Source organism: Rousettus aegyptiacus, unplaced genomic scaffold (genome assembly GCF_014176215.1).
Source record: "Rousettus aegyptiacus isolate mRouAeg1 unplaced genomic scaffold, mRouAeg1.p scaffold_m13_p_6, whole genome shotgun sequence".
In the NCBI taxonomy this organism is placed as follows: Eukaryota; Metazoa; Chordata; class Mammalia; order Chiroptera; family Pteropodidae; genus Rousettus; species Rousettus aegyptiacus.
In genome coordinates, this window is record NW_023416309.1 from 16327964 (window position 1) to 16353733 (window position 25770).

Here is a 25770-nt window from a genome sequence, read left to right on the forward strand (position 1 = left end):
ACCCTGAACATACCCCAGAATGCAGTCCCAGGCATCAGGATTTTAAATCAATAAATTTGAGAAAAACCAGGGTTGATACCCTGGTTTAGAACTTAAAAACCCTTGCTTTATATTAGGAAGACTCCCCTGTGCCCCACCACCCCCAACTTCCCAAAGCTTCTTTAGCTTCCCTGACCAACATACAAGTTCTCTTATTGTGATGTGCTTAATGCTTGTCTCCCTGCTAGAAGGTAAGCCCAGCGAAGGCAGGACCACGTCTGCCTGTTTTCCATTGTATCTTCAGGCCTGAACCCAAGAAGAAATTCAGTCAAGATTTGTGTCATGAATGCTAGAGGTCATTTCAAGGGTGACAGGAGGCTTTCACACCTTTCACACTTCGAACACCCTTTCCTAAATAATATCAATTGATGCCTCCACCTAAAGACAAAAATTAAAAACTAAAAAAATCACCCTTTACTTGTTCAACAATGGCCTGCAGTTCCACTAATAATGATTCAGTCCTTTGGCTTAAAACGTCCCATCTCATTAAAATGGAAATACAGCCCCAAAATATAACACCTTAACAGCATTAGTCATTACACTTTGCCCTGAATGATTTCATCGGCTCTTAATAGAAGGGAGAGAAGAATTAGCATTTACGGAATGCATCCTATGCCTCAGGCATTTGACATACCTGAAGCTTGAGAAACACCGGAAGCTCAGAGAGATTCAGGCATTAGCCCAAGGTAGCAGAGCTGGTGAATTGATAAACCAGATTTTAACTGACATCTGATCAAGCCTGTACTCACTCAACTCCTGCCTGAGTTTGGAGGGGAGGAAAAGCACAACAGGAAGGGAAGGGACACAGAGAAGACAGGCTTGGGCCTCAGAACACCGAACTTCACCTTCTCCATCTGACCCAGCGCGGATGCTGGAATCGGGGTGTTGGGAGGGCATATTATTAGCGATGGCATCCTTCTAGGTGCTCATCTTCTTTTCCATTTCACGTCCGACTCATTAGCAAATCCTGTTGGCCTACCAAATCTATCAGTACTTCGTGGTGCCTTCACTGCCCACTCCCCAACCATGTCTCTCGCTGGATCTCTGCAATAGCCTTCCAGCTGCTTTCTCTGCTTCTGCCCTTGTACTCTCCTCCCCAGGGTCAGATCGCTTCTGCCTCTGCTCAAAACCCTCCAGAGCTCCTATCGCTAACTCTTGTCCTCCCACCAGCCTGTTGTCCCTTGGGCTATGTATAGCCCATGCCCCCTCCTCAGTCCCAGCCTTCTGGCTCCACTGCTGTTCCCCACAAACTCCCAGCAACTCCCTTCTCTTGACCTGGAGATCCAGCCCCCATACATCTGTGGGCCAACTGCCTGGCCTTCTGCAGATGCCACCCCCTTAGCAGGGCCTTCCTGGACTGGCTCTATGTACAACTCCCCTCCTCGCTTCCTGGAGTACCCTATCTGTCTCCTCCTGCTTTATTGTCCCTTAGCACTTAGCTCCACCTGATGCATCACATACACTCCACTTATTTGCTTGCCGTTCCTCCTCTCCAGAATGTTTTCTGCTTGAGGGCAGGGACTCATGTCTATCTCGGGCTCTGCTGTACCCCAGCATCTAGAACAATACCTGGCATATGGTAGGTGTTCAATAATTGTTTGTTGAATGAATGGAGAATTATGAGAAATCGGTTTGGGAAATAGGGTGATGCTCTTCTTTGGGAGACACTGTAATTCTTTAAAGACCTGCTGGCTCAAAGTCAGAGTGTGTATTCAGGCTATAGTAGACATTGCTATGGGAGCTGGGAGCTCTAATCCAGGACAAATTACGGATCATACCAACAGTGCAATCCTATTACTGGGGAGTATCTGAGGACTTAGTTTGTGCACTGACATATAGATGCTTAACAAATATTTGCTGAATGAATGAATAAGAAAATGTCAGGCTTTTATCTGAACTAAAGACAAACAGAGATGCCAGTGATTAAAAAGGCCATATTTTGTTCTATAGTGCATGAAGTTTAGACTTTTGCCAAGTAGAGGCACAAGAGGTACTTAATTACTTGATTATATAAACATTACAATGGGGCAGTGTAGTGTAGCAGAAAGTGCACAGTGTGGGGTCAAAGGACCTTAGGGAACCTCAGATCCCCACTTGGAGGCTGTGGGATGTCGGAACTACCTAGTGTTTTCCAGTCTCAGTGGGTGATAGAAATCTTAGAGGTCTCAGAAGCTAAGCAGGGTCAGGCCTGGTTAGTTCTTGGATGGGAGACCACCTAGGAAGACCAGATGCTGTAGGCACAACAAATTAGGGATTGTAAACTGACAAGGTCCTTGCAATCTATGAGGTCAACCAAGGGTTATCTCAAAGAAAGAAGGAAAGAAAGGAAGAAAGAAAGAAAGAAAGAAAGAAAGAAAGAAAGAAAGAAAGGAACCTAAGAGGTTGTTTTAAAGCTTCATTCATCTTTCTCAAAGTGCCTCCTCTCCATACTAGAACCAGCAGATTTTTCCATCAGATTCTTTGGTTCTACCCTAGACCCAGTGAGTCAGACTATCTGGGGAGGGATATAGCCAGGAGCCTGAATTTCAAACATGCATTCCCCAAACTTTTAGGCTTGCTGCTAAAAGACTGGCTACCATCTTGCTCCTCTGAGTGGTCCCTGGACCAGCATCATCAGCTTCACCTGGGAACTCATTAGAAATGCAGAGTCTCAGGCCCCACCTCAAAGCTTGTCAACAAGACCCCAGAGTGACCCCTACTTTGTAAAGCACTGCTCTATCACACTTGATTCAGTCGCAATCAACTTTCAGGGACTTTCAGACCTCTCCAAGCTCCTAAACGATCCTCCTAAAAAACTTTTGGTCTAGGAACAAGCTTTTCATTTCACAGTAAGGGACAGGCTCAAGGTATCGAGGTCTGTCTGACAGAAGGTCGGGGGGCGGGTGAGAAGGTTTCCATGGGTGAATCAAGGCAAACCTTTCACCAGTAACATTGCTTGGTGAGCAACAGGGGCCAAGAGGCACAACAGGATGGAGCATTTAAAGAAGAGATTGCTCTTGAGGGAGAAGCAGGAAGGGAGTAGGGACCTGGGACAGAAACTGGGTCCAGCCCTGCCACACCTGGGGCTTTTCATGCTATGTGGCTGCAGGGTACTCAGCTTCTGGGTAGACAGTTTGGGGAGGTTTGCTTTTTTCCCAGTGGACTTCCCAAAGGATTTAACTCTGGTGCCTGGGGTTTTGTTAACGCTGGGCAAAGTCAGAGACATTAATGCTCATGGCTAAAATGACTCCTTTAATGAACCAATCACACTTATTTACATAAATTTTTACTTTTATATTTTTTTTATAGAAAAGCATTCTTGAAGTTGTGAAGTATGGTTTCTATTTATCTGACATAAAAGAACAAGAACAACAACAAAACTAAATAGAAATTTACTCAAATATATAAAGTACACACAGAGCAAAAATCTCATCTCTTGGTAAAAAATAATTTTAACAATCAATATGAGAAACTATTTCCTACATACCCACTACAGACAGAGAACCACTTCTGTAAAGGAGAGCAGAATTGGAACATTATCGGCTTCATGGAACCAACTGAAGATGCTTTTGATGCTCAGGTCAATTTTACTTATGGACAGAGTCCTGGTTTTATACACCAGGAGAATCGACATTTAAAGAGGACTTTGATGTGAAGTGCAGACACCTTTTTACAAAATAGTAAACCCCCATCCTCCCTGTAGTTTCTCTTCTTCGGGTACCTAGATTTTTACATATTGCATTTGCCTAAAGTAAGACACACCTTTTTCAGGGCTGGTCTGGAAAAGCCTCTTTACTGAAGGTTCTCTTCCTCCTGTGTTGCTCATCTGTACTTATGCCCTCTTCTCTCCCCAAAGCCCACAGAAATTGATTTTAGCCAAGCGGGCAAGCCGAAATCCCGTTACCACTGACAGCAGCCTTGAGACAGCACCCCTCCCGGCCGGTGTGAGAGAAGCTGAGGGGAGGGTGGGATATGGGGTGGGTTACCTGCTCTGTGTTCACATTACCTGCTAGGTACTCGATCACCGCTGCCATGTACACGGGAGCACCCACGCTGATCCGGTACTTGAATGTCCCTTTCTTCAGGTAACGCATCAGTCTCCCCACTGGGAAGATGACCCCAGCCCTGGCTGAACGGGACAGCTTGGACATTTTCTTCTTCCCACTCCGGCCCGACATCTTGCCTCAGTTTCCCTCTCAGCTTGCTTACACGGTGACCTCCCAACACTACACAGTGCTGAAAAGGAAAGAAGGCAGGTTGAGAAACAGTGGCTGGCACACATTTTAGGAAGAGTGGTGTGGCCCCAGAGCACCATGCGACATGCCTGATAGCCCCATGGAAGCAGCTGAGACCTGGTTGCCACCGCAGGGAACAGCAGGCAGGGAGCTGGGCATGGATCTTTGCAGACCAACCGTCAGGCCCACCCACAAATATGTCCTTACCCCATCAAGCCAGCCCAACCTCAACAGCAGAAGCCAAATAAATTGTGACTAGAGGGAGAAGTCATGTTTGTGGTCAGCTGAATAACGGCTTCCAAAGATGTCCACTTTATTATCCCCAGAGCCATTTGTGAATGTGTTGCCTTATATGGCAAAGGGGACTCTGCAGATGTGATTAAGTTTGGGATCCTAAGATGGGGAGATTATCCAGGATTATCAGAGTGGGCCTAATGTAATTGCAAAAGGTCCTTTTGAGAGGGAGGCAGGAGATGAGAGTGAGTAAGTGATATGACTGAAGGAAGTGAATTCTTCCCTCAGAGCCTCCAGAAGGAACTAGTCCTGCTGACACCTTCATTTTAGCCCAGTGAAGCTGATTTTGGACTTCTGACCTCCAGACTGTAAAACAGAATAAATTGGGGGATAATTTGTTACAGCAGCAATAAGAAAACTAACACGATTCCTCTTTTCTCTGATTTGCTTCTGCTTATTTTAATACATAGTGCTCAGTTACTATGGCCACACTTATTATAACGTTAGCTTTGCCCAACAGCTCACAACTGATGTGCACGTCTTATGTAGGGACACTTTTCTAAATTTCCAATAATGCGGCATTCTTAAAAACAGAAACATGCCAGAAGAGACAATTTTATTGAACACACACTAACATGCAGAGTAACCAAACATATCCAATCAAAAGCTAGGATATGACCCAAGCTTCTGCTCCTTGGAATAAGGAATTCAGGTTGATGTGGGGGGAAAACTTCAGAATCAGCCCAAGGAGGTGATTTCAACACAATGCACCGAGACACATGTATATGTCATTGTTATTTCGGGAAGCTATATTCTGCATGAAGATCACATAATTATATACTTCTGAAAAAGTCTCTGTAAAGGCTCTGCAAGGCTTCTCAGAGAATTGTAATGGAGCTTAACCTACTGGTTGAGGGAGTATTGTGACCAAAAAATGGAATACAATTCAGAATAAATAAAAGCAAAGTACAAAGGACAAACAAGCAGTAGGAACAAATATAGGAACCAGAAAATTTCTAGGAAATGTGTTAGTGAATGAAGGCTCTCTGCCCCACAAGCAGCATGATTCTCAGTGGCCATTTTGGAGATGGAAAATAAACTGAAATTGGTTCTCTCTGTTGAGGTAGTCATCTCAAATTTTGGCTAGGTCAACTTACCAACAGTTAAGATGGCAATGAAAAGGCCTAAGAAAGTGGCTAAAAATATGATGAAAGAAAGTGAGAAATAAATGCTTGGCTAATATGAAAGACACGAAACTGGGATTAATTTAATTTGGAGGGGAAAATGAACATAGAGTTCAATTTTCTAAAGTATCTGATTACTCTGTAGTGACTGAGTTTAATATGAACCTATGGAATTAGCAACAAACTCCATTCTCAAGGCCCTTCTATCCCCTAGGTGAAGGATGTGGGTTTGAAGCATTTTATAACATAATTTTAAATGCTTACACATATCTACTATGCTTCCATTTTATGTATCATTTTGCCACCAACAGATGTAGGTATTCATCAAAGTTAAGTACAAGTAAAGACGAGCAAATAGCCTTAGACTATTACCCATTTCGCAGTGAGGCATGAGGATAAAACAATATCACCATTTTTAGACCTTTGTATTTTCTGTGTTTCCGCTGTCTGAGGCTGCTAACTCTCATAAATCCACTTACAGAGGTCCTCTCTTGGGGGACACACGCAACTTCATATTAGGATTATAACCATCATTATAGTAAAGAAATTTAGGCTAATCATCAGTCAATGTCCTCAGTACCTGTTGTTGGTCATCACTGTCCCAGGAACAGGGGATACATAACACAATGCGAAATGGTCCTTATCCTCAGTGAGAGCTACATGGCACATGTTTGCTAGCTGGTGGTAGCGTTCAAAATGCAAGTGGCCCCTGGTTTAGCAGAAAGAGTCCAGGACAGAGAATAGGAAGCCCTGGGTGTGGCCTCACTTCTACATAACTAGCTATGTGAGCTCTGGGTATCACTGGTGTGGGGCTCATTTGTAAAACAGGGAAGCGACTAATTGATCTTGAAGACCTTTCTGGTCATAAACATTCCAATTTTTTGAACTTTCAAGTGGTTCTGGAAAAGAAGTTTAGTCCCTTTAAGAAATGAGTTTAAAGCATTAACAGCCTATGCAGGTTCATAAAGATGTGTTAGTATTAGTGACTCCACTAAGCCAATTATGTGCTTTTTTCAGTTACTGGTAAGTGGAGGGAGGAGGGAGGATTAGTAGATCTGGTTGCCAAGGAAACCACCTAAAAAGCCCATCGCAGGGTGGACATGCCCGGTGGATACGATGCATGCTGGATGGTCACAATCTCTCTTACCAACAGAGAGAACCATGCACACAGCTCATCCCTCTCCCCCATTTTTCTCAAACGAAAATAGCCAGAGAATGAGTAGGTGTGCAAGACAAAGCTACCTAGAGACTTTCCCAAAGTCAGCCAAAGGAAGTCACAAATTTCTCTAAAAATTGGAAATTAGGACCAGCAGTAGAAGAAAAGCTGGTGGCTTCAGGAGATCAATGCCTAAAACACTCATGAAGATAAAATAGTCAAGTAAGGAAAACCGGGGTTAGATCAAATAGAGAAACATGCCAGCTAAATATTATAAAATGTAAAATCGCCCCAAATAGCATTCTGTAACAAGACTTTCTTTGGCTTCCAGACTTCCCTCTAGGTTAGGGCTTTATACAGAACTGAAGATGGAGCTCCATTTGACGTCTGAGTGTGACACTGACTATTGTATGTACTTTAACAGGGCTGGACAGCTCTTTGTATCTGGGGAGCTCATCTTTTCAAACACCGTGCTGCATTTAAGCATCTAGGTACCTAACTCTTGGCCTCGAGGGTTGGGACACCCCTGTATATTGTAAGAACCAGTCCTAGGGAAGCAGAGAGAAGGCTGATGGCCCTCACATATCCCACCTACTGTAACTCATAGATGGCGGGAAGAGCTGTGCCTCCTCACCTCCTGGAACCACATGAGAGAAGATCCTGCTTTCTAAAGGCCGCCCCTGCCCCTGAGCCTGTGCCAAGCTCTGCCTGCAGAGTTATAAGAATTATAACTCCTGGTTTCCCTCTTTTCCAGGCCACCTTTTCCCCTGACTATCCATTCTTGGGAAGTCAGGAGATAAAAACTTGAAGTTTTTATCTGCTTCCTGTGAATATGAATCTGTGTAGGGCTACTCATATAAAGAGAAAAGAAATACTGCAATGTGAAATGTGTTTCCATCAGATTAACATTTAAATGTTTACATTTATTTACCTTCTGTTATAAAACAAATTTTGCTCTAATTAAGCAAAGCTTAAGGATTCTAGTGCATTATGTCTGTTTAAACGTTTGAAGAAATAATATGGGCTTCCAGTGGTTATAGGCACTCTGTGGAGGTCACATGGCCATGCTCATGTGCCCCCATCCTTCAGGAGTCTCTAGGGTTCTTAAGAGGAATTGGAAACCAGATCAGATACAACCTAGATCTGCAACATACCTGTCCTTTCATATCTGAAGGACCAAAAATAACCAAGGTATATACTATAGGTATAAAGGTATAAAGACCAAGGTATAAAGTCTTGTAATTACTTGCAAAGTGAATGCGAGTTTTAATCATGTTAACAGTAAGGGACAGGAAAATAAAACTCAAAACTCAGGGGAGGGGGAAGGAGGTGTTGCCCGCTGACTCCCTTTTACCTCCAGGAGCACAGCAAACGGAAGAACAAAACTGGCTTTGTGTGTGCTGGGGAAAAGGGTGTATCCGAACCCCACTGTTTTAGTATTTATTCTATGGCTGGGTTTTAAGCCCATAAAGTTTGATTTTACAGATATCACAAGGGTAAATATTAAATTGCAGCACTGACTCAGACATAGACAATAAATTCACACCAGCCTATTCAAGTAACTGCGGATTCATTGATTTTATGATACTTTTTAAAGAACATTTTATTAACTTTAGAAATCAGTATGCATCTTGCAATCTTTGACATCATAGATTCAATGAAAGACAGTATTAATGGAGCATTTATTATTGAACAAGAAACTACATTAGATAGTATGGCCATTGTCCTCAATAAAGTTTCATGACAAACCATAATAAAATTTCAAATAGACGTTAGAGACATGGGCTTCCAGTGATTCAAGGCACCCTGGGACACATCAGTGAATGTTTACGCTTTCAAAAAAATACGATACTCAAACTCTGTTGGACCCCCCAACTACCATCTCATAGTAGTTCTACCAGTGGTTCATAGTAGTTTGCACTATCTTAATTTTGATGATTCCATATCTTTGCAAAGCTGAGGTTTTGGCTGTTGCTTCAATTCAAAGCAAGTGCTGGGTGAAAATCAATGTGGAACAGAAAATGAGAGTGCCAATGTCTAATCTGAACCTAAGGTTTGATAAATTGTACAGTGCCCCAACAGGTACACACGCAATGTAATTCATTGTGGTTATTTAACAATGGGATAAATTTTTTTTCTAAGTCCTGTGCTAATTATTTTTCAAACATCTGTTAAATTGTTACGACATAAGCATTTATTAAGTTGTGTGAATTTAACTACTTATTAATGGAGTGGACAGCCATTTCTTCTGGCCAAGGGGCTCCGAGAAAAAATGACTGAGACACTAAGTTCTCTGCGATCGGAGAAAATTTGGGAACTTCAGTGCTACGGCCCACTCTAGGGCCCACCAACAAGCTAAAATGTGTAATTATGACTTGCTCAAGGTCACCCTGAAGCAAGAAAAACACGGAAGTTAAATGAGTTATTTAAAATTTTGACTATTTTCTAACTAATATCTAATATTTGCATATAGTAAAATGAATCAGAAAGGTAAAGAAATGCATAAAATGAAAAGCAACAGACTCCAATTCCACTCTTTTTACCACTAATCTCACTTCCAGAGGTCATTCCACATAATAACTTTTAATTCGAGTTCTACTGGTCACTTCTAAAACTCTGTTTATACCTCTACATCACGATTTTCACTTTTAGACAGTCTCTATCGAAGAATGATGAAAACTTAATCACTTTTTTCCTCCTCCTTTTTCTAGTTGTTAACAGTATATTTTCATTTTTATTTCCTTCACTGATTATCTTGGAAATGTTAGACAATACACTTCAATCTCTCTCTCTGACTCCACCAACTTTAGGTATCAGCTCTTGATTTACTGTTACATAACACAAGGATTTTTTTCATGCCCTAATCTCTCCCTGGTCTTCTCCTCCCTGCTTTACCTCTGGATTTCTACCTCTGTCTTCTATACTGTCCATTGTCCCAATTCATAACATTTATATTTTGTTCTGTAATTACAATGGGATCTTCATTTTGTCTCTAGGTTTATTTTGGAAATTAAATGCAGCATTTATGTGATTAAGACTTTGTAAATACTGTTCCCTTCAGAATTGAGAGGGGTGCTAGCATCACGGTTCCTTCTGTGGTCCAACACTAGGACCCTCGTGTCTTAGTATCAGGAAGTGGATTTGATTCTTTGTTCTGAAAACATGTTCAAAACCATCCACATTTTACTTGGCTTCATGTCCCTCTTGTATAACTGCCCCGCTCCAAGTTACTAATTACAGTTGATTCACATTATGTACAGTACAGTCGTTATACCCCCTTATCTGAGGTTTCTCTTTCTGTGGTTCCAGTTACCCATGGACAACCTGGATCCAAACATATTCAATAAAATATTCCAGAAATAAACAATTCATAGGTTTTAAACTGTGTGCCGATCTCAGTAGCGTGATGATGTCTCACACCATTTCTCGCTTTCCTGCTCAAACAGGTTTTCTTCCCTTTGTCCAGTGTCTCCACACTGAATATGATCCCTGCATCACTAGTCATGCAGTAGCTGCCATCTTGGTTATCAGATCGACTGTCGCAGTATCACGGTGCTTGTGGCTAAGTAGCTATAATTTTAGTTGATAATCGCTCCAAAGTGCAAAAGTAGAGACGCTGGTAATTCACATATGCCAAAGAGAAGCCATAAACTGCTTCTTTCAAGTGAAAAGATGAAAGTTCTTGACTTAGGGAAAGAAAAAAAATTGTATGCAAAGCTTGCTAAGATCTATGGTAGAATGAATCTTCTATTAGTGAAATTGTGAAGAAGGAAAAAATAAATTTATGCCAGTTTTGCTGTCACATCTCAAACTGCAAAAGTTACAGCCACAGTGTGTAAGTGCTTAGTGAAGATGGAAAAGGCATTAAATTTGTGGGTGGAAGACGTGATCAGAAAACATGTTATGACTGACAGCAACATGTTACACCAGAAAGCATTGAGCCTATACGAAGAAAAGGTATTGTATATACAGGAAAAAACACAGTACGGCAGGTCCTCAGATAATCATTTTATTATAATGTTGATGAGGAAAAAAATCAATTCCTGTCTGGGACCACCATTCCTGTAGAGTTTGCATGTTCTCCCCCACTTGTGTGGGTTTTCTCCGGGGTTTCAGTTCCCTCCCGCATCTCAAAGCTGTGCACGCAGGGTGAGCTGGTGTGTCTAAGTTGTCCCAGTCAGAGTGAGCTGTGGATGTGATGTCCCTTTGTGATGGAAGGGCATCCTGTCCAGGGTGGGTGCCTGTCTTGCGACCGTGAGCTGCCAGGAAAGAGGCTCCCAGGCACCCGCAACTTTGAACTAGAATAAGCAGGTTGGAAAATCATTATCTTACCTGTTATATGAATTTTTCTTAAATGTATGTATAGGTCACATTTATTTCAATGTTTAATATTAGAAGTGTTTTGGGTCTTTACTTAGAAGTTTGGTGATATATTTGTGAACAGAATGATGCCCGAGGAAGTAAATTCTAATTTGTATCATTTAGTGTGTGGTGAAATTATACATCATTTCACTTAAAGTCACAGTTTCCAAGAATCTGTCAAAGATGTTAAGTGACAACTTACTGTTTATATAGGATTTGGTTCTATCCATGGTCTCAGGCACCCACTGGGGATAAGTGTGTGTGTGTGTGTGGGGGGGGTCTTATTAAGTAGCCAGGAACACAGGATTATGTATGTTCAAAGACGTCTTATTTAATACGTATTGTTGATTCATTTATATTGCACTCATGGCAAATAGCACTACAACTTATAACCGAACAAGTCTTATCTAACACATGTATTTTCTCTATAAGGTGCATCACAGCCTTTTTGTGCTTAGGAACAACACTAGATAGCACTTCAGGACTATGCTTGGGGTAGAGGTGGGGGTGCATTTTAAAAAGTGAAGACGCCAAGAGAAAGTACAAAAATGTGAAAAACGCTGCACTAAGTAGACCATGAAAAGGACTCTGGTTTACTGTGTGAGAGATGAAACAAGAAGGCAGAGTGTGGCCTTGTTTGACCTTAGCTGGAAAGGTGTGCAAAGGGTGGCTCAAATTTTTGCTGCTCTGTGCATCATTTTTTTTTTTTTTTTTAGGCGAGGCAACCTTTGGTTGACCTCACAAATTGCAAGGACCATGTCAGTTTATAATCCCTTATTTTTTATGCCTACAGCACCTGGTCTTCCTAGGTGGTCTTCCATCCAAGTACTAACCAGGCCCAACCCTGCTTAGCTTCCGAGATCAGACAGGGTCAGGCTTGTTCAGGGTGGCGTGATTGTAGACTCTCTGCATATCCTTGAATGACAGCAAAAGCACCATAAGTAATGTATTGACTTGGGGGTTACAAATAAATTTTAGCAAGTAGGAAAATTTATATACAGAATCCACGAATAATGAGAATCAACCATATTTTTTCTTGTTCTGTTTACAAGAAAAATGTGTCTTTATTATATCCTAAATATCACTCAGCTTCTCAATAATGTAGTTCTTTGTAGGGGCCACTTCCTTCCCAGAGACATTTATCCTGAAGCCCTCTGACCTTGAGCTCCAGTGTGGAATGGTTGTTTTACCCTGTGGTCATCCTGGACTGTCTTCTCGGTTCATCCCTGATCCCATGGCTTCCTCTTTCTTGGCTTTCTCCCTTGTTTTACTGGTGATCCATCTCATGTAACTCTACAAAGAAGTGAACTTTGTTTTCTTACGGAAATAGAACTGTCTTCACTGAATGATCTTTGGATGATCATTTAGTGGGATACATAATTTTTAGCATCAAAATCATTTTGCTTCAACATGTTGAAGCCACTGAGCCATTGTTTTTAGCATCCAGTGTTACAGATAAGTTTGGTGCTCCATCTCACAAGCTTTCAGATTTTCTCTTTATATTCTAAAATGTAACAAGGATGTGTCCAGGTGTGGGTCTTCTCCCATTGCATTCGTCCTGCTCAGCACTTGGCCATAAACTTGTTCAATCACAAGATTTGTGTCTTTCATAATTCTTGAAATTTTCTGCTTTATATGTTTTTCCTCACCTCTATTTCTCTCACTTTTCTCTTTACTTGTCGCTTACTGGGATGCCTGTAAACTAAATATTTGATCTTCTGGATTGCTCCTCCAAGTCTCACATCTTTCCTTCTTTTTTTTTCAGTACTTTTAATTTGTAATCTTGGCAATTATATTATTAATTTCCAAGAGTTCTTTCTTGTTCTTTGTTCCTTTTTCATAGCATCCTGTTCTTTTATGAATGTACTGTATATTCAAATCTCTCTGAAACTAGTTAGGATGTGTTTATGTTACCTTCTATTCTATTATTTTACCCAATCAGTTGTCCTATGTATATGTTTTCATCTTTCTCTTTCATGTTGGCTTTCCTTAAATGTCTGGTGATCTTTGGTTATGCACTGATATTTAAGAATGAAAGACAAAGTTGATTATTATACACAAATAGAGCAGCTTTCCTCAACTATTGTTTGGCAGGCATAGTTCCTGTTTGAGAGCTCTGCATGCTTGTGCAGGGCATGCCAATTAGCAGGCATCACTGTAGAGGGCGCCATTGGCAACTGAGAACCGCTGAATGCCAGAATGAAGGAGCTTTACTTTTTGGAGCCATATTTATCCTAGAAGTTCTAAACCTGATATGTAGTTGTTCAATTTCATTAGAAAAAACACCTGGATTGTTAGTTTGAGGGATAAATGCCAGATTTCCAGAAACTCTACTAGGAATAGGGTAGGGAGAGAGGTGGACTCATCTAGCTGTTTTGGAGACAGACCGTCACTGACTCCCCACTTCCCATCCTGCCCACCTTCAGCACAGCTCCCTTGTGCTTTAATTCTTAGTTGTGGCTTTCCCTGTGATGTTGTCCACATAGTTTCATGCACTTTTAGTCTTCCAGAAATTTGCTGAAATCTCCTATCTGTTGATGACCAATACCAGCCCCTGCCCCTTTGTTATTAAGTGTTTATTTTCTTTGTATTTCTTTACCATTATTTTTGGGGGGCTCCAGAGCTAAAAAACACATATGTTCAGTCCCTCATTTTGAACTGGAAACTCAGTGTCATTGTAATTTAACATCTTAACAAACATCATTTGGGAATTAGCTTAGAAATGTATATCCTGACAAATGGAAAAAGCTCAACTGTTTTATAATTGAATAATAATGTCATATTGAAAAATTTAGATCACGAATTTCATCACTGGAAACTAATTGGTCTTGAGATAACTGAGGTATATAAAATTTTGTATCAAGAGATTGTATAAGACTCATTAATATAATAGACTCAAATTCGGCGTGTATTTGTATGATTGTAGCACATGGAGTTCCTATAAACAATATTTAAAATTATACTGCAATTCCAGGAGGAGAGAAAAGAAAGAAAAAATCTTAAGTATTTGTCCTGATTGAATGAACTACTGTTAGTGGGAGCAGCAAACTTTACTTAATACATTGACTGCTTTCACAAAGACAAAATAGTCTGGTTTCTTTAGACCAATATTTTCTTTTAATTTAAATCAGTTCTTTCCCAAGCATAAAGAGCTGATGAAGAGTACACCATCTTTTTCAGGCATCACGCCACTCCCTGAAATTTTTATTGTATGTAAACTGATGAGGAGCTTAACAAACTCTAGACAATGAACAAGGTGGTCCATTAGAAGCTGCCAGCAATCCTGATTTAAATAGCTATTTTTTTTTCCTGTTGTCTAACCATTTTTTTTTTTCTGTTGTCAAGCTTCTGCAAAGTGGCTTTTAAAAAAGAGAGAGTAGTCAGTCAGTCAGTCGAGACAGAGAGCAATGATTATAGGCCAGCCTATCACAGGTGAGGTTTGGTTGGCCTGATGATCCACCTTGACAAAAGATTTGGAATTATAAGACAGCTTATTTTAAAGTTCTCTTTGAGACTCATGGACACAAACAGTGGGTTAGTGGTTACCAGAGAGAAAGGGTAAGAGGGAAGATAAAGGGGTCAAATATTTGGTGATGGAAGGAAATCTAACTTTGGGTGGCGAACACAAAATGCAATATATATTATGACATAGTGTTGTACACTTGAAACTTATTTAATTTTATTAATCTATGTCACTCCAATCATTTTTAATAAAAAAATAAAGTTCTCTTTGAGATTATTTTCTGTAGAAGTATACAAATCAAAATGCTTTCATATGTATATTATTTTAAATCTAGAAACAAGAGGTCTTATAGCTTTTTAATGATGGAATGAATTTAAAAAGAACTTTGAAGTGTACATGAACATAAAATTCAGTGTCATCCTCTAATGGATTCGTTTACCATTTTAAATTTGTCAAAATGTATTCAACTTATTCATTTTTAGTCCCTATGCTATTTCCCTAATCTGTAGTATTGTGCTTCAGAATACTTTATATTGTAAATATTTATGAAAAAACAGAGCAGACACTGCAATGAAGCATCTTTACTCTGTCAGATGAAAATTATCCTTTGAGAGAATAAAATGAAATTAAATAAAACTAGGTAGGACATGAGAATTCAATATAAATATATTAACTATGTATAGAAATATATTTTTAAAGGGTATGAAAAAATCTCTTAGGCTTACAACTGGTAGAATTCTAATATATTTTGATGTGTTACCCTAAGTACTGTATTAAAATAGTAATAGTTTGTTAGTATTATTTTGTAGCTGTAAAAAACCATTTTCAGTAATACTAGCTAAATCACTTGCTCTATTACACTTCCATTTATGAACTCCAAGGGCAAATCATTATTATACAAGTAATACTTTCCAAACCATTTTCTTCCAAGGCCACCTTTAAGTGAATGAGAACAGTCAATAATTTTATCATCATATCTGTTAAAGCACATTAACTATTTATAATGTAAAGAGCTCTATCAAATGCAATTTCATCAAAATGACACGTGGATCAAATTAACCAAATTAACCATCCATGAACATTAGAACCAAGCATTAACCCGATTTATTTAAATTATACCATTGGATTACAAATCATTCCCTTTTAAAAAAGTATTTCAAGTCATGTCTTGAAATGATCTAGCGGGAAGCTGAACTGCCAGTACATTCTTTATAATTCAGAGGCAGAGACTGTGTGCCCATCTTGGGCATTCTAGAAGGGAGCAGAACTAAAGATGAGAGCAGATATAGAGTAGATTAGGCTATCTGCTGCTGCTGGAGTATACAATGACTTTTAACACGTTTTATCTTTGTTGAATCTGAGCTACTTTTTAAAAAGAGAAAAGTACAGGTTGTTGATATAGATTGTGTTTCTTTTTTATTAGCCTTATAGAATTTTTTATTTTAAATATATTTGGCCACCTGTGGGTACTAGTGGATGAGAAATGAACATAGATGAATGAATAAAAATAACTTTAGTTCTCCTCGAATCGGAATTACAATAATGCATCCCAGGAGAAAATGAACCAGTTTGCCTTCTTGAATCCATTTATTTATGGAAAACAAAATAAAAACAAAACCCCTCACTGGAGCCAGCCTGGTCTCTTGTCATTTTGCTTTTTGGGAACTGACAAATAGGATTAGTGGGCAAGCTATTCTGTTTCCTCAAAATCTAAGAGTTTCAAGTTAGTAGTGAGGTTTATTGCTATAAACAGTGGTCTGTCTTGCTTTTCTGAGCTGGGCACTGGCTCTGTCTGAGCCAAGAGGAGCTTTTCAGGTGGAAGTGAGGGGATCTGGGAGCTCCCTTTGGGACTGGGAGTGAGTGTACCAGTACCAGAGAGCAGGTGGGCTGCAGCCCCAGAGACGTCCATGACTGCTGGGAAACTGGGGACGTTATGAACTCTCAAAGGTAGAATATTCTGTGCTCTAAGCAGAGACAGCTGCCCCAGGACCATGATTTCTCCATCCCTCCCCCTGCCTGCTCCTCCCTACCCTGTTTTCTTTACCGTCAGTCCTCAGGCAGTGCGAAGCTGTGGCTTTAGTTGCAGTGTTCAATGCTGTATTGCTCCCTGGTCATCTCTGTGGGTCTCCTACAGCCCCTGGGCCCTGGCACATTGTATTAGCTGCACCAAGTAAGGGCAAACACCAGCCATACAGTGTCATTACATCTGTGGGTGGAACCAGCTAGACCTCTAGAAGGGATCATGGTGGTAGAATGGAAGGTGCAGTGGACCAGAGGGTGTGTGAATCTGGGGAAGGGGGAGCCCAGTTCTGCATTGACCAGCTGTGACCCTTAGGCAAATCAGCTGGTTGTTCAGAACCTCTCTTTTGCTCAAATAAAACCTTTCAGGAGCTGTAATATATAAAATGGATGGAAAGAAGGGGAACTGTGCTGGTTGGAGAGGGGAGGTGCCTGGGAACCTCAATAGCTTGGTACCTTCCTTTCCTGCCTTGGACCTCTGAGGAACTCTGGACTCTGGAGAGCTCTACCTGAGAACCAGCGCACCAGCCGACTTCTGAGGTCCCCTCCAACATGAAAGATGTTGCTATTCTACAAAGATGCTCAAAATGTCACTCTTTCTGATCCCTCCTCCCATCTGTTACATTCATAGAGATGGAACAACTGGGTAGAATTAAGTCACATCCAGAATAGAATCAAGTCACATCTTTCCTTTGAAGTCACTATTTCATCACCTATTATAACCACAGAAAAGAAAAACTGGGCCTGGAAACTCTGCTTTATTTGTTTATGGGACTGCCTCTTCACCCCAAGACCGTAATCGAATTGTTCTCTACAGAACAGCTGAGGTGAAAATCCAGTTTAGTAGCCAGAGTGCAACACCTGAGTTCATTGAATTTCTGGAAGACTAATCAATTTTGAAGTTTAGCACCGTGGTGGGGAACCCAGTTAATTATCATCTGATCTAAAAGTTTATGTTGTGTGTTGTATAAGCTCTTAGAATTCATTTTTTTGTAGTCTATACTACTATTTAATTTTGATGTCTTTATTGAACAATGAAGGCAGCATGTAATTCTGTGTCTATACTATTAGCAGTGCCAGGACAGTAAACATAGGGCCTGGGTTTTCTAGGGTAAGTTTGATTTTATTTTGTTACATTTTGTCCTGTAGTCATGGGAACACCTCATATTTAGGCATCTAAACTATATCATCAGGACTGCCTCTCATCCAGAAACAACCCCCAAATCTTTGGTCAGACCATGTACCCCAATTTTGGGCCAAACAATATGGTTGCCGTAGCTAATTCTTCTGATATCACAGAATCAGCTTGAGTCAATGTCCCTGTACCCAGGCTGGTGGTCCCACACATATTTGCACACACATTTCTGTCAAAGCATAAGAATTCTGACTTGAATTACTTACTCCATTCCAAGTCCAAATTGCCAATGCCAGTCAAATAAATCGGGCAAAGTATGATGGATGGTGAGATGGATAAGAGAACATTAAAGGCTTCAGAGAAACCACCAAATTTATCTCATTTAAGACACTGCGACAAGATGGTTTTTAAGTATGTGGCTCAATCTGATGCTCTTTTATCTTTCATTGGACATAGTCAGGTAAAACAGTGATGCAAATAAGGAGTTTTAAAATAAAAGTTGGCATACACTAATGTTAAAATAATCTGAGAGTCAGTGGAATGCTGGCAGCTCCTTGTTCTTATCACATGGACTTAAGGATATAGCGCTGAGAAGTGAAGTTGTTTGGGCTGGAGTCCTACCTTCACCATCCATCAGTTGTGTGGTAGGTGACTTTGAACATGTTCTTAACCTCTTTTCTTTTCTGTAAAATGTGTATGAAAGTATCTTATTTAATGCACTTGATAAGAATTAAATAGGTTAACACATATAAAGTACTTAGAACAGTACCTGGCAGGTAGTAGGCATTTAATAAACATTGGCTATTATTTATATTGACATTTCCACAAAAGTTTGAGAGAATTATTTTCAGGGAATACAGGATAACATTGTCCCTCCACGTAAAAAACACTACAGTTGACCTTTGGGCAATGCTGGCGTTAGGGGCTCCAAACTCCCGGGCAGTCAAAAATCTGCCTATGACTTTTACTCCCCCAAATTTAACTACTAATAGTCTGCTGTTGACCAGAAGCCTTACCTATAACACAAAGTTGATTAACACGTCTTTTATGATATGTGTGTGTGTGTGTATAATATGCTATATTCTTACAATAAAGTAAGTTAGAGAAAAGATTATTAAGAAAATCAAGGAAGTGTGACTGGAGCATTTTCTCAGTCTGTTGAGATCTTGCTTCCAGGTGTGTTCCCTGTTTGGCTCAAATAAACTCAAAAAAAGTTCTTTACATATTCAGACATTCTTACGTTGACAGAGAATACATTTACAGTATTTATTTTAAAAATTCCACATATAAGTAGACATGTGCAATTTAAACCCATGTTGTTCAAGGGTCAGCTGTACTGGAAAACTATAGTGCTTCACATTCTGTGTATGATAACATGAGGCTTAAAATTCATCAACATCTTTTACTTCCCTTACTGATTTTAGGAACTGGTGTAACAGGGTGATAATTAAATTTTAACCCTGGAAAAACTCATAACATACTAAGAACCTCCCTGAGAGGGAATACTTTCGTTTTTCCCAAGGCTGGGCACTTTTGGGGTCCTCCTCATCTAATCCTATATTTCCCAAATTCCAATTGCCTGAGAATTTACAATCATCACAATGTTAGAATCATAGGATTTCACAAAATCATAATCTAAGATTGAGAGGGACCTGACAAATCAATCATTTAGTCCCCCCTAATTTCAGCCACAGTAAAAGGTGTGGCATGGGAGGGGCAGTGGTCATTAAACAACTTGTCAATGGCTACACAGTCTGCTTGAGACCAGATCTAGAACCAGCGCCCTTACACCCACTTCTGGAACCCCAGTCTGGGACTGTTTTCCTACAGTCTGTTGCAGGTTTAATCTCCCATGGCACCTAGCATAGTGTTACATACACAATCTACATTAAATAAATATTCCTTAAGTGAGTGAATGAATAAATGATATCAGCCTTAAATATTTCTTCCACAAGCAGTTTGGGGTTCTTTTTGTGATATATTTTAGGAAATGAGTTATTTTCTCAATACTTCTCTCTCCCTCCAATCTAATTCCCAACATACATCCCAGTGTGCATCCAGGAGAAAAAAAAAGTCCCCATCCTTTTAAAAACATCATCTTCTAATACCGTTGTTAGGCTTCTCATCCTCTACTGGTTCGTTTTTTTTTCTTCTAAATCTAATTTAAGACATTTATAGAATTATAGTGACGAAAGAAATTGTGAGTTGTTCATTTAGTTCACTCCTCAATCTGAACCTTGGCAGGGCAGGCCAAGACTCAGCCTTGCAAGGGAATTTACATAATTCTGTTGAAAGAGGACGAACCAGCTGGAGCTCTGTGCTTGCATCAGGCTTCCTTCTTCTGCCTGTCTTGTCTCTTTTCCCCTAGCACAATCCCTCCCTTTAAATTCTATTCTCCCTTTAAAAACTGTTGTGACATTTTGACTTTTATTACACATTATCAATCATTTTTAAATTGTTAATTGTATTTAATTATCCAAGCAATATATTTAAAATTTCAAATATTATAACCATGGTTATAAATGGGTATAAATAATATGACAACTCAAGAGTTCCTCCAATTCTTGTCTCTTTTAGTGGATTTCTTATTCCATACCCTCCTTGTCCATTTATGTAAGTTTTGTTAGTTACAAATTTAATTTTATTTTGTTTTCACATAAATGGTACCATACAGTATGTATGCTTTTGCAATTTGCTTTTTTCATTAATACTATGTCTTGGTGACCTTTCTGTCTCAGTATAGATAGACTTATTTCATTCTTTTTAATTGCTGCCTCATTTTCCAGAATATAGCTATACCAGAGTTTACTTAGCCTTTCCCTGTTGATGGCCATGAGGTGTTTTCAATTTCAGAGCTACCAAAACTCTGTAATATCAGCGAATTACACAATCTGTGCAAAATGTGCCTGCATCTCTAGGACCCATACCAAAAAATGAATTGCTGGGTCATAGAAGATGCATATTATTAATTTGAATAGTGCCAGACTGCCCTCCAAATTGGCTCTATCAATTTACACACCTGTCGGCAGTATGTGCAAGTACCCATTTTCCCACCAGCTTGCCATATCAATCACTTTTTACCTTGTTTTAACCTGTATATATAGTTTATCTCCTAGGCTTGGAGATGAAAGCTCTCTGGGAGCAGGTTCATGATAACCTCATATTTGCATATATCCCCTCATTCAGAGATATTTAATAATTGGTGTCCAAGAAAGGCTTGTTGAATGATCTCTAACCATAAGTTCTTTGCTAATCTCTGCAAAACACACTTCAAAAGCATTTACCAAGATTGCATCTAACTTTGAGGTGATTTCTTAAGAATGAAAAACATTCTTAAGAAAGTTGGTTGAATTTTTGCACATCACTCCCCCTGACGAAGTTAGATATCTTTCATTTAAAGTTGCCTAAGACAAGATTCCCTCCTGCTTTGCTGGCAGGAGGTGGTGAAAACAGACCTGGTTGTCTCAGACAATAGCTAGCAGGGTGTACCACCCACTGGGAAAGAGCAGACTATAGGCGCCTCAGAATCCCTGGGAACTAGACAGAAGATAGAATGGTGAGGGAGTAAGGTCAGGATCTTTGGAACATTCTGGATCCACGGAGGCAAATTCTTTTGTAGAGTTTTGAAATAGAGGAAACCATTAATAATGTCTGAAGCATGGCAATAAATGGAACCAGGTGAGGAGGAATTGTGACAGGGTAGGGAAAACTCGAGTGGAGAACTGGGCATATTTTTAAAAGAAATTTAGATACAGGAAAGAGGTTTTAAAGGTGTGAATTACACGATTCAAGAGAAACTTTTTATTTGGATGATAATTTTGGCATTCCAAATCTTGGTACTTTGAACATTTACTTGAAAATAAGTTTTGCAAAGGGGTAAGAGATAACTCCCAGTTAAAAATGAACGCATTGAGAATTATGTGTAGCTTAGTGTGTTTCACAAAGGACCTGGTCCTAGATAAGAAACAACATAAACGAAGGCACATTTCCGCTCTTAAGAATGTTTCTTTTTCTTTAACGGATTGAACTGTTTCAGTAGCAACTGTGCAGCCCAGCGAGGGTACAATTTTATTTCGACACAAACACAAATGAGAAAAGCGAGGAAACCATTTGCAATGGTAGATTGACTGACTTTAGGGGGATGGGCTCCTGAGGTCTGGGACTCGTAGACCTGGGCCCTGTTTTGAATTCCCCTGGGTTGGCCGAGGCTGGACTGATATCTCGGTTCACCAGCGCTGCTGAAATACAGAAAGGGCCGTGGTTCTCGCTGCACCCCCTTAAACACACATGGATCCGTGCTTTGGTTTCTCAACCCATTTCTTCTCTCCCCTTTTATTAGGAGTAACCGGGCCTAAGCCAAGGCTGCGGTAGCCCATTTCAGAGACTGGAAACCCGGAGAGGAGGCGCATTTGGCCCTTTGCGGGCTCAATTCCTTTTTAGCCATTGTTGTGTGGAACAAAGAGGGCAGGATCGGAGGGCGCCCCCACGAGGAAAGGTGGGGAAAGACACTCGCGGGCGCGATTTAGGAAGAGGGCGAGGCTGTAACTAGGGTGCTCCTCGAGAGCGGGCTGAGAGCCCCGGGAGGCTGGGCCGGTCCCCGCCCGCCGCGCCCCACACACGATTAGCACCACGACTGGCGCCCGGCGCAGCCTTAACTTGCGTCGCAACCACTTTACTTTTATTCCCCCTTTCCTTATTATTTTTTTTTCCCGCGCAAAGCGGGAACCCGGGACTGCCCCAAGCAAGCCGTGCAGGGGCCGCCATTTCCCGGGGAAAGCGCGGCGCGCGTCGGCACCGGGCGCCCCGGAAAGAGAAGCGGAGGGGAGTGCCCGGCCCGAGCCTCCTTCGCGCCGGCCCGGGGCTCGCGGCCGCCTGCGGCGCTCGGGTCCACGCGTCCTCGCCCCCGCCGCCCCGCGTCCCCGGCTTGACCTTCCCCGGCGCGGCCCGCCCCCGGGCCCGGGTCCCTTCCCTCCGCCTCACTTCCATTGTCAGCCCGGGGCAGCCAGCGCCCAGCCTGGGGACCCTCGGAGGCCCCCGAGCGGCCCTGCCGGACTCCCTCGTCCCCTGCGCAGCCCACTGTCTCCGGACCGGTTCCCCCGGCGACCGGGCGCTTCCCTCTTCCCTGTTCTGCGCCGCAAACTCCGCATCCCCAGAAGCCCTCGACTCCCTCCAGGTCCAGCCTTGTCCGGGGCCCGCCACTGGACCCCGCATCCCTCCTCCTCCCTCCCTCTCCGCCCAAGATGCCCCAGCTCCTCGCCGGCCGCAGGAATTTTACCGCTTCTTTAGCAGTCCCTCCCTTTATTTCCCGAGGAAGCAAGTTGGGCAGCTTGATTATTATTTTTCTTTTTTTTTCTTTTCTTTTCTTTTTTCTTTTTTTTTTTGCGGGGAGGGTCGATTTTCCGGGGTGCGCCCGCAAGGACTTAGCGGGGAGAGGCAGGGGTTCCCTGGCCCCTGCACTGCCCCCCCGGTGGGTTTTGTTTCCAGACCCTCAAGCCCCCCGAACAATAATGCAGTCGCCATGGCGGGCTCACCTGGTGCTGCGCCGCCTGCTCCCGGCGCCCGGTGCACTCTGCGCGCCGCTCCCCGGGCGCAGGTTCGGCCCGCACGGCGCCGGTGCCGGGCAGGACTCTTTGCCTTTCTTTAGGTTCTATCTGTGCGTGTCAATGGCGGCAAGCGGCAGTTCTCCGGGCCGCGGATAGTAGCGGGGGGAGGAGGAGGAGGGAGAAGGGATTGCTCCTTCTCCACATAACCACCTCTAGGAGGAGTCGCTCAGCCTCATCCACCGCCAGCCCAGGCTCCGCGACGGGTCCGGGGCTTTCGGTAGGGCTTGATGAGCTATTGTCCTTCAGGAGCATTAATGATGAAACCGTGTGGCCACCGCGTCGCTGGCGGACCTGTGGGATGAGCTGAGGGCCACTTGCTAAGATGAGGCTTACCCTAGAGCTGGAGACAGAGGCGCTATGGTCGCGATCCAGAATCTCCTGTTAGCAGGATCCACCTTTGGTGGAAGAAGGCGTGGGCGCTCATCGGGCAGTTCTGGAGAAAGCCTTAGAAGGTGAAAGAGAAAAATGTCACCTAATACGTTTTCGTGTTCTTAAATAATAATAAATACATTAACATTTGTGTCCATCACTGGGACGATAGCATAGGGTGGCCACAGCCACGAACTGAGAATTTATGTCCATGCCTGTGGGATTTTTTTTTATAAATTAAGACCAATTTAGAATCCAGCGTTGCGTAATATTTGGAGTAGCAGATGTATGTTTTGGTGGGTTAGATCATGTGCATGGACATGATTTTTAATTTGGTTGCTTTACAGTGTGTTAATTTATAATAACAGCATGTATTAAGATTAGTACAAGGCTACTGTCTTAAGAACTAATTCTTATTAGTTTCGAGAAAACAGATTTTTACCATGGTGTGGTGGATAATATTAGGTGTTAATAATGGGATTAGTAGTTACTCTGTTCCTACTGAAAGCCGGCGCTGCCCTTTGTAACGCGAGATGTTGGCCTGGGCTCCATGGCTGGCTCAGGGGGTGAGTCAAAGGAATTTGTTTAATTTCAGTGGGAAATGCTAACTTGCTATGAGCCAGCCATGCTTCCCCTGCTTTCTCCCTGATGAGTCAAAGGATTGTGAGAGGCAATATTGTGATCTTTTCACAAAAGAGAAACTCACAATTTCCCTAGCATTGGCCAAATGGATGTGTTTCAAAGCCTCCCCATTTGGTAGTATTGTGTATATTTGCCCCTATAAACTTATAAATATGTTAGCAATGGGGAACTTGGGGGCGACTGAGAGTCTCCAATTGCTTGAGGGGGTAGAACCCAGATGTCCACTGCCTTCTGGATTTATTATACTAGTTAACCAGGGCTGTTGATGTATTTGGTAGGTAGCACTTTAGACCATGTGCATTTTAAATATTTTGCTCTGAAATCAGTCAACTTCTCAAAAGATCATGCATGTATCATTAAGATATAAATAAAACTTGCTCTGTTTAAATCTCATAGGGCTTCTCAAACTCTTCTGAACCCAGTGGTCTTAGTTTATTGGGACTTCCTTCACTCGTCTTCCAATTCTTTTTACCCTCTCTCTGTATGACCTCGCTGTTCTTTGTCTTTGAAGGTACTCTCCAGGTTGGATAAAGTCCTCTTTTCCGAAGACATATATTTAAAGGGTTTCAAATGAACCCCTGAGGCATCTCATAATGGTTTCAATTTTCCTTTTCCTAGAGGAAGTGCCTGTCTCCCTACTTAGAGAGATTTCTGGTGTCCATTTTTGATCAGCATTAACCTCCAGGCCAACATTCAGGAGGGTTCAGGAGCCTTCTGGGAGTGCTTGAAAAATACTCCTACCCTGTGACTCAATCAGCCAGGCTGACTGAGATATAGTTTAATAATAATTCATCAATATATATTAAATCCACATTTCCCCCGTAACTTTCCAATAAAAATGATAGGTGTCATTTTCATGTGCATTTTATGTAATTTGTTTCATTTATGTGCTAGCATTTTGTTACATGCTATCCAGAGAAAGCTGGGTCTAAGAAACTTAACAGTCAGGATTCTCTCATTTTCTACAGGTTGGTTTCTTCAAATAGATAATGCAGTCTCAACTCAGAGAATCAGTAGGCGTGTCAGCTTCATAATACTCTTGTTCTTAGAATAGAAGAGATCAGAGTTCACCTGGTCAAACTGTTTATGTTATAGGAAGAAATCTGGTATTTACATTTACAGGAGGTGATGTTACTCAGCCAAGGCCACGCAGGTAATTCGTGGCAGACTCTAGTGCATTTTCAGATACCCAGCCTAACGCAGTTTCTACCAATTTTAAACTTCTCAGGATGCATGGGAGACAAATACGCAACCTAATATGCAGACGTCATTAAGTTATATATATTTAATATTGAACATTTAACACATGAACAAAAATTTAACGCAATATCGTGTATTTAAAATACATCT

General features: G+C 41.5%; 1 protein-coding gene and 1 pseudogene across 1 annotated transcript in view; both read right to left on the bottom strand.

The window, feature by feature from the left end:
• The window catches only part of LOC107498212 (core histone macro-H2A.2), a 44841-nt gene extending 21213 nt beyond the window's left edge, over nucleotides 1-23628 (bottom strand). Inside the window, exons 1-2 of the mRNA XM_016121033.2 lie at nucleotides 23338-23628; nucleotides 4025-4254 (exon numbers count right to left, since the gene is read on the bottom strand). Coding sequence (XP_015976519.2) covers nucleotides 4025-4196 — 172 coding nt within the window. The 5' untranslated portion in view covers nucleotides 4197-4254; nucleotides 23338-23628. The remainder of the gene's footprint in view (nucleotides 1-4024; nucleotides 4255-23337) is intronic.
• LOC118604585 lies at nucleotides 11974-12092 on the bottom strand (annotated as a pseudogene).
• Nucleotides 23629-25770: the final 2142 nt, after the last annotated feature.